The 13,234-nt window shown below is 44.4% G+C and overlaps 1 protein-coding gene across 1 annotated transcript in view; it reads left to right on the top strand.

The window, feature by feature from the left end:
• WLS (Wnt ligand secretion mediator) overlaps positions 1-13,234 on the top strand; it is a 100,723-nt gene that overhangs the window by 58,291 nt on the left and 29,198 nt on the right. The window contains exon 3 of the mRNA XM_034653672.1: positions 8,326-8,450. Coding sequence (XP_034509563.1) covers positions 8,326-8,450 — 125 coding nt within the window. The remainder of the gene's footprint in view (positions 1-8,325; positions 8,451-13,234) is intronic.

Below are 13,234 nucleotides of genomic sequence, written 5' to 3'. Positions count from 1 at the left end.
CATGCAGCTCCCTCTGCCTGCAATTCTTTCTTTTCATTACCTAATGAACTCTTACTCATCCTGTGAGTCACAGTTAAACATCACCTCTTATAGATGAGGTGGATCCAAAAGATCATGTATTCTGTGCTATATTCTTTGACCCCCTAGCCGGCACTCTTGCCATCTTTGTGCTGACTGTATATATGTACTCAAATGTAGTACTAACCACATCTGATTATACTTATTTGTGTTTATATCTGCCTTCCCTACTTTGTCATGAACACTTAAGGGCAAACTTGGCCTTGCATGTCTTTGTTATCCCCCACTATTGATGGAAACTAGGAGGTGCTTAAAAATATTTGGTGGAAGAAAGAAGGATTTGGACTGGATGGGCTACTAGCATCAAAGGTTTCAGAGGTATATTGATTCTATCTTGGCAGCACCAGCTGTTTGGTTTCTTAGTTCCTCATGGGCTTCCTTTCCAACCTGATAAAGGAGGCTTGAGTAGATTACCAAAGACATGACATGTTATACTTCAGTAATGCTGTACAATTTTTCTTCTCTGGAATCTCTTTCAAGTAGTCTCATCTATTCTCTTATCCCTACAGACTTGGACAGGCATGATATATACCTCAAAGGCCAACCCTTTTATTGCTTTGCTTAATCCTTAAACTGAGAGAATTCTTTGATTTCTAGCCCCTGAGGTTAATCTTGTTTCCTCCTTTGCCCCCACAAGCCCTCTCAAGCAGAATATTAGTGCAACCCCACATTATAATTTAGAGAGGGAGGAAGGAGACAGTACCTCCGTCAGGATCCCTTCCCTTAAAACTCCCCTTCAAGCCAATCCTGGGGAATAGGCGCATTGTTTCTTGATGGGACCATTGAGCCAAATTTGAGGAATGTCTTCCTTCTGAGGGATGTGTATGTGTATGTGTATGTGTTCATGTCTCCACATGTGTGGGGGTAGGGAAAGGGCAGCAGGCATTGGGGAAAGAATGAAGGCCACCCAAACAGAGGAAACTATAGACCACACATATGGGGTATAGAAGTGATGGAGTAACAAAAGAAATTTGAGGTTGTGGAAGTATTTGGAGAAAGAAGGATGATGTTAATTTGGCAGATACTTCACGGATATCTGTCATGTAAAGACATGGCTGATAGAGTTGTGAGTGAGACCGAGGCACTCCTGGCTTTAAGAAACCTCTCAGTCTAAGTGGAAGGTGGGTAGGGAGAGAAATAATGAGGGAGTTGGACTGTAGTAGGGTAAGTGTTACAGAACCGGATGTACCGGGTCCTCTGGGAGTAAGAGGAGGGGTACTTCATTAAGTTTTAGTGAGTGAGGGAAGGCGGGAGTGAATCTGTGGAATTCTAGAAGATGAACAGGAGTCTGGTATGAGTGGGGGTACAGAGTACGGTCTGCAGCCCAGAGGAAAAGGAAACTTTTGGTAATTCATCCTCTCAAAGGGGACACCTTTTAAAAATTTGGGGTGCTAGCAGGGACCTTGAGTGTAGCCAGTGTAGGTAACCTCGAGTAGCAGCCTTGAAATAGCAGTCAGCATTTGCTGAGTGTTTTACTGTATGCCAGAGCTGTGCTGAGCAATTCCCACCTCATCTCATGTAATCCTCACAACCATAGGAGATGGGCATTACCCTTATCCTCATCTATAGATAGAAAAGTTTAGTGACTTGCCCATCATTGCACAGGCCCCAAGTGGCCAAGGTGGGCTACAATTCCAGGCTATGTCTCTTCACAGCCTGAGCTCTCACCCATATTCCAGGGCTGGAGGCGAAGTGGTGAGCTAGATTCAAGGTGACCTGCTAGATGGCAGGAATAGGGAGGAACTCCTAACATATGAACCTGGGGCCAGATATTAGCCTTTTTTTTTTTTTTTTTTTTTTTTTACCATTTAAGGAGTTTCAACTTTTAAACATTTTAGGGAGGACCATGTAAAGGCATTGAAAGTATTTTAGAAATCATCTCCCGCTGCAGTGTGAAGAACAAACAGGAATGGGGCATTTGGTTGAGTTATTTAGGGCCTGAGATGATGGTGGCCTTGAGCAAGAGGAGTGACAGTGAGGGGAGAGAGGGGAATGAATCTGCAAGACTTGACGAGCAGAGTTTACCTACGTTGGTGGTTTGGCTTTCTGAACCATTAAAGTAGAGGCATCCAGTGGGGAGTGAGCATGCAGATTTGAAACTCAGGAGGGAAGTCTGAACTGAGAAGGGGACTGGTGTCCCAGCAGCAGATGAGACGTCTCAGGGCAAGCATGGTGAGTGAGAAGAGGAGGGAGCTACTCTACAACCTGGTGAACACCAGTGGATGTAGTTTTTCTATATCCCGTGGTACTTGAGATCCATTTGTTTACAAAACAGTTGATATCCCCAGCTATTTTTCCAAATGTACAGCCTTTAAAAGTAGTACCGTAGGGTACCATAGGGATGAGTGGATGTTTTCCAAGAAGATGTCCCTTTGCAAAGGGCCCCAGTGTGAGGAACGTTTCCCGTGTTGCACATCTCAGTCTGCTTACTTGAACTAGGAGATGGTGCTCCACTATATAGCAAGGCATCATTTTGATGGTACTTAGAAAAATGTCTACTTACACGTGGAAAATATTTCTCCCAAATGCAAACGCTTGACGTGATGGAGAGAAACGAGAGAGGTAATGTGAACTAAACTGTTAGGCTGGTTTGCGAAATAATTGTACTCATTCATTTTTATAACTGTGCACACCCAGGCCTGTAGGGCATCTTAAGAAAACAGCCAGGGCCAAATTTATAATTAGCTGAGTCCATTTTTGCCAGGCCTAACCATGGATGTAGGACAGGGTTGGTTTTGTTATTTCCTTAATTGAAAGCGTCAAGAAAATACAAGCCAGGTCAGAGAGTTTTTGATTGGGGTAGGAACGCTGGCATAAATAACCCCAGATTATATGTCTGCTGGAGGCTGGGAGGAGGCTCGTCTGTGCGGCCTCCTTCTGAGGTTACCCAAACAATCCTTAGTGACTGGCAGCTCCCTTATGGAATGTGGGAATGCATGTGAGTGTTTTGAAATTTCTTTAATTCTTTCCCAAGGGAAGGGCCTAGGCAAACCAAGGTTTCTCAGGGAACCTAAAAGCTTCTGACAGCCATAAAATAATTCTTTATTTCCTCTTAATGCAACTTGCCCTTCCCTTTCTCCCCTTCATTTCTAGTTTATTGGTCAACCCAACTATCCAGAACCTGGATGGAAGGGAAACTAGTATTTTTAAGTACCTGTGTACCAAATGGTCCTGTCAACAGCCCTGGGAAGCAGGTCCCATTATTTCCATCTTGCATACATGGAAACTGAGACTCATTCAAGGTCACTCATCCAGAAAGTTGTAAAGATAGAATTGCAAAACAGATCTCTTCTCCCGCAAACTCTGTACAACTTGGCCGGCAAATGCCAGTTTCAAACATTCTAAGTGAGAAGCATCCTCATCACTTCCTCAACGAAGCCTCATCTTTCATTGCTTCACCCCTCTGGGGTCCATTCTTAACATTAAGCAGCTGCCCTAGATTTCTTGGGGTGCTCAGATTCTTCCTGTTTGTCTTCCCAACCATTTCTGGCTATGCAGAGGACTTCCTGTCCTCTGGCTTTCTGCTTGTCTTTGGAAAACTGGCAAATGCTTTTCTTAATGCAGGGCAGGGCAGTTTAACTGAGAAGGTTCCATGATTCCAAAGGGTATGATTGGTCGGTGCTTCCCAATATGGAAAGGCACAGATCTTTCCACCTCAAATGATACTCTGCAGTCCGAGTCTGCACCTAGAAAACCCTGGAGTGCAGATTTCCCCATGTCAGAGCACCACATCTGTAACAGGATGGAAATAGTAGGTACGAAGAACCACAGTGCCTTTCCAACAGCTCCTTTCCCAGTATTCTTTTTTTTTTTTTTTAAGATTTTATTTATTTGACAGAGAGAGACAGCCAGCAAGAGAGGGAACACAAGCAGGGGTAGTGGGAGAGAAAGAAGCAGGCTCCCAGCAGACGAGCCCGACGTGGGGCTTGATTCCAGAACTCTGGGATCACGCCCTGAGCCGAAGGCAGATGCTTAACGACTGAGCCACCCAGGCGCCCCTTTCCCAGTATTGTAAATGAATTTTCCACCCAACCGAAATGTGTCTCCAAAGCCATTTGAGAAATGTGCAGGTTGGACAGCCCACAGGATAGCAAAGCTGCTGGTTTGGGATTGGGTGTGGAAAACCGTGTGTTCCAAATCTATGCATGCCCTATGCTGATACCTTACTACTTTACCCCATGGAACTGGTAGAACCAGTGTCCTTGTTTTATAGGGAGGGTTCCCGAGGTGTCAGAGGTATCCTTGGCCTTCCTGCCATTCTCCCAGGGAGTGCAAATTGAATTCTTCACTTTCATTATCTCCGGGGGTGGTGGAAGGAGGGCAGTATTGCCCACGCAGTATCCCAGGAGTCATGAAACCGGTGTTTTATTACATTCAACATAGTCATTAAAGCTGAACTTTATTTCCGAGTCCATTGGAGGCAGAAGGGAAAATGATTCAGGTGGCTGACTTCACAGCTTTGCTGGGTTCCTCTGTCCAATGCTTTCCTTTTTCTGAGTTTTGTGTTCCAGGTCTGGATAGGGATTCATAGTGGGAAGTTCCATGTTCCTGAAACCTGGCAATTATTTGGAATTAAAAGTAGGCATAAGACTTTTCACTTCCCTAATAAAATGATAAAGACAATAGCTAGTCCTTTATGCTTTCTGCAGTGTTCTAAGCAGTTTTTCATGTAGTAACTAACTTAACGATCAGAGACTGCTAGGAGGCAAGTCCTATTCCAACAGGGTAAGAAGCCTGAGCATCCGTCCCAACGAGGGGACAGGGTGCCAGGTCACGTCACGCCATGTCATTTCACGCTTCTCCAGTTTTTGAAATGGCGCTGTGTAGATTTCAGCAGCTCTTCACCTCAAAGCTCAGATGAGAGAATTCCAGACACGCTACAAGGCACACGCATGGCTCTGGGGGAGCGCTGCATATTTCTGTCCTGTAGGAAGCTGCGAGAGATGTTGGGTTAGAGTTGAGTGGCCCGTTGCACACAGTGTGCTTGACTCGATGTGGGGCTTGAGCCTGAAATCTAGAGTCACGTGCTCTACCTTCTGAGCCAGCCCGGCGCCCCCTGTTAAGTTTCTTTTGAAAGTCCGCTGTTTTCTACCAACAAAGGTAGTAAGCGGGAGTGGGATTGTGAGGTGATGCAGACCCAGGTTTAAGTTCTAGCCCTGCCATTTACTAACCTCTTCCCCACGGGATGGGTGTGAAGCCTGAACACAAGGGTGTCTGCACAGAGCATACATATTCATATTTTGTGATTAGTTTGATGGACTGTTTTCATCACAAGGTAACCAGTCTCTTCTTTGAGCAAATGTAAAAAAGATGATTGTCTTTTAAGGCAATTTCAAAGTAGTTGTTTCCCTCCTGTTACCAACAACAATATGACCTCAGGCGAATTACTTAATATTTGAGGACCTCAGCTCACTCACTAATCAAAAAGAAATACCCGTGCCCACTTCATAGAGTTTGTTGGGAACATTAAGTGAGGTAATTTAAATGAAAGCACGGAAACCATAGGGGCTAAATACAGAGTAATCATACATGAAAGCACTGTTTAAAATTTGTCTGCTTTTAATGGCATATTTTAAAACAGTTTTTCCTTTAGGGATTCCCAACAGATGGGAATAACTCAAAGCTGGGAGAAGGCCAGGAGGTGAGTCTGCCTGGTCTTCCCTCTCTCTGAGGGACCTGTTCTGAATGAGGCTCATCACCAATCTTTGTGGGGCCCAGGACAAGACTGCCTACAAAAGCATAGCCATTGTATGCCTAAATACTTAAAAGTGATAAATTGGGCCAACAAAAATATTAAGCCAAGTTAGTTCTGTTATCTGATTATAACAAATTTACCTTTATAATGAACTGGAAAGCCAGGTTTGAGTTTAGGATTGTTGGACTCCTTGGAATTCTAAGCCAAAATGGGACTGGCTCCATCCCCTACAGAAAGGAGCTTTGAGTGCTATGTGTGTGGACACCCCGACCTCCTGTTCAATCTCTGACTGTATCCTACTAACAGTAGCCTTTGACCACTTCTGAGCCCAGGAGTGCGTAAGTGGTTGTGTAGTTTACCTCGGGAGGCCAGATCTGGGGAAGACCCTCCCCTTCAAGGCCATGGAAAATAAGCTCAGAGTTATTTGGTTAGAGTATTCTGAAGTCGGTCCTGAGTTCTTGGAGCATATTCTAAAAAGTAGGGGTAAGGGACTAGGCTCTGGGTGGGCATGTCCCTTTCACCTGAGGGTTTCTCTTCCTGTGAGGAAGGTAGCTGGAAGAGGGCCAGACAGCAGAGCCCTTTAAAATGTGGATCCCAGATTAAGGGCCCTTCCTGCCAATGTCCAGGGCCAGTGCTGCTCTGAATTCTGGAGCTCCAAGAACTGATAACTTCCTATACAGCTTTTCAGGTTTGTACTCTTGAGACCTGTGGTTCTGGAAGTGTTTTTCAACATAGCCGAAAGTCCCAGTTTGTAATGCCAGTGTTAGAAATGAAAAGGATGTAGCTTGATACCTAATACTAGAGCTCTTGCTGGTTCATTCTGTTGACCACTGAGGCAGTCAAGTGAGGAGAAGCTGTGGTCGGCTTGGGCCCCAACCAAGAGGACATACAGACTTGAAGCATTGCTTCTGTCAAGCTGAGTGTCCACAGTTTCTTGTGTGTAGACTTGTATTTTCCCTGTTTTCAGCCCTGAGTCTCTGCACTGCCTGGTGTCCTCAAGTCCAGAAGAGCCAGAGCTCCAATGACTTTGTGTACAGTCTTCGACCCAGTTACCCTGTTATCAGCACCAGGCCTCGCTGGTGTTTCTGTCTTCTGCAACACGGGTGTTTTCAGATTCTGAGGGCCTTGGATGTCTGTTGGACATAATGGCTCACTTTTCCAGGATATCCCTTCTGAAGCAATTTAGGCTTTGCCCCTTTCTGTGGCTGTCAGGAAGCCCTACCTCATGTATTTTTCATTAAAAAAAAAAAAGGTTACAGTCTCTGGTCTGCTCGTGTAATTACCATTTTTTCCCCTTGTGATTTAATATCCTTTGTTTTCCTTTCCTGTTTTTTTCTGTGATATTTCATGAGGGAGAGGAGGAAGATAGGAATGGCCAATTCACTGTGTGTGTGTGAGAATTTAAATAGTATAAATAAAGTAGCCGGGCACTGATGTTCATTGAGGGTTTCATCTAAATCCAGGTGGCCTCAGTGCCTCCTTTCTTGCGTTCTTTCTTTCTCTTCCTGGATTTCAGACAACTTGGGGTTCACATTGTCAAACTGGCTTCAAGTCACACTGGGCCAGTGGATAGAAAGCCCTGATTTTCCAGACGGCAGTTATTATCTGTTCCCCATGTGACTTGTTACGTGCTCAGGCTCCAGAGCCTAGAATCGAGCTCCATATGGCCTAACCCCAGTGAGAGCTGGCTCGCCAGTCATTTTGGAAATGTGTTCTGTGCTTTTTTGCCCCATTAAGACTCTTCTGTTCTTGAACTTGCTCGGCACAGTATAAAACAGACAAAATGCATAGATGTGATTTTCATTAATCTAATCTCCTTAATGAGTTCTGTGGTGAGTTAAACCCATTTATGGTCCTTACTGATACGGAAATACATGTGAATGTTCATTTGCACAATTATGTGCTCATTATTAGATTCTTATCTGTGTATAAGTCTTTAACTTTGGAAGACCCCTTCAACCTTTACATTAATTTTCCCCACAATTTGCAGAGGGGTCTTGAGTTTTTGAGAAGTAACAAATCCCATATTTGAGAGCTTCTTGGGGAGTAATTTAAAGAAGGATGCCTTGAGACTAGAGTATGTTCAGAAGACAGGTACTTAAAGAGAGGAAAGAAGACACAGGCAAATAAAGTATGGGTTTCAAGTATGTAAGGCACTTTTGTGGAAGAAGGATCTCACATTCCATGGGACTCTTATGGGCAGACGTAGGACCAGTGTTGCAAGTCTCAGGAAGATAAGTGCTGACCATGAGTCACAGTCTGACCATCTGAGCTGCTTCAGAGAGAGTGAGACCTCTGTCTCTGGAGGAGTTTAAGTGGAAGCTCTTTGACTCCTTGGCAGAGTGGTAATGGAAGGGACCAAGCATCCAACTTCAACGTTCACCCTATGACTTTTAAGTTCCCAGATTTGGAGACTTGGATTTGGAGTTTGTTAGGAACTAATATGTTTCTTTTGTCTTGGTTTCCATGGCAGAGCCTATGAGAATTTTTGAGCTGTTTCCAAAATACCTTCCCAGATGCCATTTTGGAATTGTGCCTCCTTTCTCTTGCAGGAGAAAATGCAGAAGTTTCCATGGATGTTTCCCTGGCTTACCGCGATGATATGTTTGCTGAATGGACTGAAATGGCCCATGAGAGAGTGCCCCGGAAACTCAAATGTACCTTCACATCCCCCAAGGTAGGATGGCTTGATATCTAAGTTGATAGGGTTTTTATTTGGGTTCCAGGTACTGTAAAGTAAATCTGCATAGATACAATCCTTATTCTTAGCATGCATGACCCACAAAGGTTAGTCATCATCCTTTGTCTTAATAGAGAAAAGGGCAATGCAGAGATTTTATGTCCCTGCACAGGAAGGAAAAACGTCTGTTTGAAGTGATGTAGTTGTTTCTCTGAAATACCTCCATAAAAATAAACTCTTGGTTCTCTGCTTAAGCGCTGAGAGTGTCTGAAGAACGTTGCTAAGTTATTTTGAGGTGTGAGAATCTGTTCCTATTGGATCAATGCTTGTATCTGCTTCTCTGTTTCTTAGGCATCTCTTTGTTGCCAGAGTTCATGTGCAGGTACAAAGACTAAAAATCGCAGTGAATACCACACACAAAAAGAGGCCCCGAGGGCGTAAGCTAATTTCTTTTGAGACCTGGGTCTTCCAACCGTTTTTAAGGCTCTCCCTTCTCTGGTTTTTCCAGGAGGACTCATTCAACTGCCCATGGGAGGGAGGTTATGCTCCTGCATTGGAAATAGGGAGACATTTTCTTTTTGGCAGAGGTCTTTAATTTTGTGATTCCTCATAAATGAAAATGCAGACACGGACTCAGTGGCCCTCAGAGGATAGTAAGATTCGATGGTATAAGGAACAGGTCACAATTAGCCTGGCACCCTTTTCAGGGGCAAGTGTCCTCGCACACACGCCTTCCCGAGATTCTGACTCCCCTACCTGTACTTACCCCCCAGTTGGAAAAGTTTCTATGAAGTTGAAATGGAGCCATAGTTACTGTTACTCATGGTTACCTACATTCCTCAAGGGTGTTGACGTGGAGCACCCTCAGCTAGGTGATCTCTGATGTCCCTTCAGGTACAGAAATGGTCTCATTTGTGTGTGTGTGAAGTATACTGAAGCACATTCTTGATTATGTCATTTCTTACCACTTCAGGTCAGTTCCTTTAACGGTTTGGACAGCTTTGTAGTGCCTGCTCCATTCATCAGTTAGTCCCTCTTCTTGTCTAGCATTGGCCTTTCCTGACCTCACTTTTGCCTCTTACTGCAAGGTTGGGGTTCCCTGTGGAATGGTAGGAATGGCAAGTGAAGCTAAGTACTGTGCCCCAGATGTCCATCCTACCCCGAAGAGGAGTAAGATGGGGAGAGGCAGGTTCATACTATTAACATTAGGTGAAAGTGTGGATTTGGAGCAAAACACACTTGGCTCCAATTCTAGGCTGTATCACTTACTGACTATATGACTTTTGGCAAATGTACTTAATCTGTGTAAGCTTCATTTGTGTATCTGCAAAATGGAATAATAATACCTGCCTTGGGATTCTTTATAAGGATTAGAAGAGATAATGAACATCAGCAGGGTGACCTTATTATTTAATATCCACTCTGGGATATGTTTGAGAATGAAAGGGGATGTTAACCAGGTGGGCCACCAGGACTCTTCTGGGCAAGCCATACACCCGATACAGAGGACTTGTTGGGGCACCTGGTATTTATTAACTCTCCCTTCTCCAGGTTTCCTAGGGGACAGTGTGGTCTGAGGACCAGCAGCACCAGCATCACCTGGGAGCTTATAGGAAATGCAGATTCCCAGGTCACACCCCCAAAACCTTCTGAATCAAAACCTCAAGGCGCAGGACCAAGGAATCTGTGTTTTAATAAGATTTCAACTCCTTAAGTTCAATAAAGTTTAAATATTTATTTTAGAGAGAAAGAGAAAGGACACGCATGTGTGCATGCAAGCAGGAGGAGGGGCAGAGGGAGAGAATCTCAAGCAGATTCCCCACTGAGCACAGAGCCCAGTGCAGGCTCCATCGCATAACCCTTAGATCATGACTTGAGCTGAAATCAAGAGTTGGACGCTCAACCGACTGAGCCACTGAGGAGCCCCAAGTTCAATAAATTTAAAAAGTCATTGCCCTAGATCCTCCGCTGGCTGCCAGTTATAGCACCACCCCCCAAAAAAGTCATCTGGAATTGTTTGGGGTAGGCGTGTGGGGGTAATCTGCAGGTGAAAATGAATGGTAGAGAGAAACTGGAGGTAGCAGCAGAGGAATATGTGACGTTTTCAGATCTTTGCATGCAGTGGGGGAAATTAATTAAAACCTTTCTGTCACTGCAAGTTGAATGCATCTTTCAGGGGTGAGACTGGTTGGATATCTAAGTTAAAGGATATAAAGCCTTGGGGTATGGAATTTCATCCTCAGAAAAGGGAAAAGTCATTTCTCACCTTCTTTATACACTTGGGGGCGTTGAGAAGCAGAGTGAGGGGGAGGTCATTAAGAAGCCTGCAACTGCTTCTTAATGATGACTGCTTAATTATCTTTAGGATATGTTGATCCCTTTCAAGAAAGATATTAAACCTTGAAAAGTGTGAAGGAAATGAATCATCAAATCTCTGCTTTTTGATTGCGGTGAAATTTAGTCTTGAGTCTGAAGATTAAATGAGAAATTGCTTTAAAGCTTTTTAGTCCCTGGTGGATTGTGAAGTCAGGGAAAAAAAAGTCAAGTTGCCACCTGCTGTAATTTGTCCTAATTAGCCAGTCTCATGCTGGAGTTGGGGGAGGGCTGAGGGGGATGGGGGAAAGGAAGGAGGGGGAGAGTGTCTTTCTTCCTAAATGCCCTAAATACTGGCAGAACCTCGGTGCATAAGGAAGAGTCCCCAACAGGATGCAGTGAATTTGTCTCTAAGACTAGACCAGACCGTGATCCCAGAATCTGATGTGTCTAATTTGTTGAAGTTCAGTAAATTTGTCTTATGGAGTGGTAGTGTTACCCTGTCTGTGAGGACGGGGAAGTGGAGGACACCCAGAGAACCATGATGGGGAATTAGAAGGAACCCCTGAGATCTTGTTTCACTTAGGAGAAAAGTGAGGCTTAATGAGGTGGATGACCTTCCCCCTCGCTGGGGGCCAGGACAGGGCTAGAATCTAAATCTCCTGACGTGGAGTCCAGTGTGCCTTCCTTACCACAGCACCCTGCCAGCCATTAGGCATGTCTGAGGCAACATCGCTCTTTTTTCCCTGCTGTACTCAAGGATCCTCTTCCCCATCAGAGTTGGAGGCTGGACTTGGAAGACCCATGTCCCCAACCCAATAGTGCTACTACTTTGGGACCTTGGGTGAGAATACACAGTCAAGTCAGTGGCGTTAGACTAAGTAAGTTTTGTTTCCTTCTCTCTCAAAGTCTCAATTTGTAGAAATAAAACAGGACGCTCAATGGAAACATATCAGAAAATCTTTTTCATACTGTTACCACAGAGGGTAATCAGCTTCCTCAATGCAGCTTAATCTGAAGTCAAATTAGAGCCTCTAATGTGTTGTCAGTAGTTCCTGCAGAGCCCAGTACGTGTCCTGATTTGGAAGTGTGAAAGAAAGGAGTAGAGGGGAGAGAAAGAATCTATATAGAAAGAATCATCCAGTCTGCAGCTGAAGTTTGGGAAAGAAGCAGGAAGCTTTCTGCAGAATAACTTTTTAACTCTCATAAGCCAAATGTAGTCAACTAATAGTTCCGAAAGAGCCCCTCAAACCTCAGAAAATGAAAAACTATCGTAATTGATTAATAATGTCTGCTGTGAGTGAGGAAGAGAAGAATGGGAGCATAAAATCCAGGTATTAGCCTCCTCGACCTCTCCTTCTGTCTCTATATAAAATTCTTTTTATTGCACTCTGAGTTCTGACTGTCCAATAAAGAACTCCCCAAGATCACAAAAGGGTCAGAGACCCTTCATACACAAGTGCAGGCTCCTTGTTATCTTCTGATTTCTTCACTGGACTTTTTACTCTGAAGATAGAAAAAAATATAGGCTTAGGAACAGCAGATTAGGTCTTCCCTTTCACTTGATCAAGAGGTATACACCCAGCAAATACTAAACCCTACATTGATGGCAGACATTCATCTCTCTTATCAGGGAAAAGTCCCAGGATGCTAGAGCTCATGCCTCTACGTGCCCATATTTACTCCCCTACCTGACCCCTTGGTAGGGACACATAGCAGAATTTAATTTTCAAAAGCAGCCTGTACCCCTACACTTTAATCTCCCACAGCAATGCTCTGGGCAGTAGCTCTTCAATCCTTGGCAGGAAGTCCAAGAAGTGTTCGAGAAATTGGGCTAAATTTCGTTTAATTAAAATTTCTGTTCCCTTCTGCCATCTCACCTCTTGGGCAGTTAGGCAGAAAATCCCAAATAGGTGTCTCTAATAAACTAATCCTATTATTACCTTTTATCCCTCTATCTTCCCCTAAGTGCTCCTTGACTTCTTTTTCTATCAAATCAATAAAAGGAAGATATTTTCACCTTTTTGTAGCTTCTCCTTCAGGCTGAAACCATGAAAATAATTAGCCATCATCCACGAGTGTGATGAACATCAGCAAGGACTTCCTCCTGAACATATCAGAAATTGACCGGTCCACACAGCCTTCAAGGGCTCCAGTGATGGGCCGCAAATAAAAAGCCCTTGCAGTCCTGGGAGACCAGCTTAGTCTGATGTGAGGCTTAATGAGGGCTGAAGAACTGAGAAAGTGTTAAGAGATAGATGAGATTTCTGTTTTATATGTAAAATTTCTGGCACTGGGGGTGTCTGGGTGGCTCAGTCAGTTGAGAATCTGCCTTTAGCTCAGGTCATGATCCCGGGGTCCTGGGATCGAGTTCCGCATCAGGCTCCCTGCTCAGTGGGGAGCCTGCTTCTCCCTCTCTCTCTGCCTGCTGCTCCCCCTGCTTGTGCTCTCACTCTCTCTGTGTCAAA

Source organism: Ailuropoda melanoleuca, chromosome 2 (assembly GCF_002007445.2).
Source record: "Ailuropoda melanoleuca isolate Jingjing chromosome 2, ASM200744v2, whole genome shotgun sequence".
Classification (NCBI taxonomy): Eukaryota; Metazoa; Chordata; class Mammalia; order Carnivora; family Ursidae; genus Ailuropoda; species Ailuropoda melanoleuca.
This window is presented reverse-complemented; position numbering and strand designations above follow the sequence as displayed.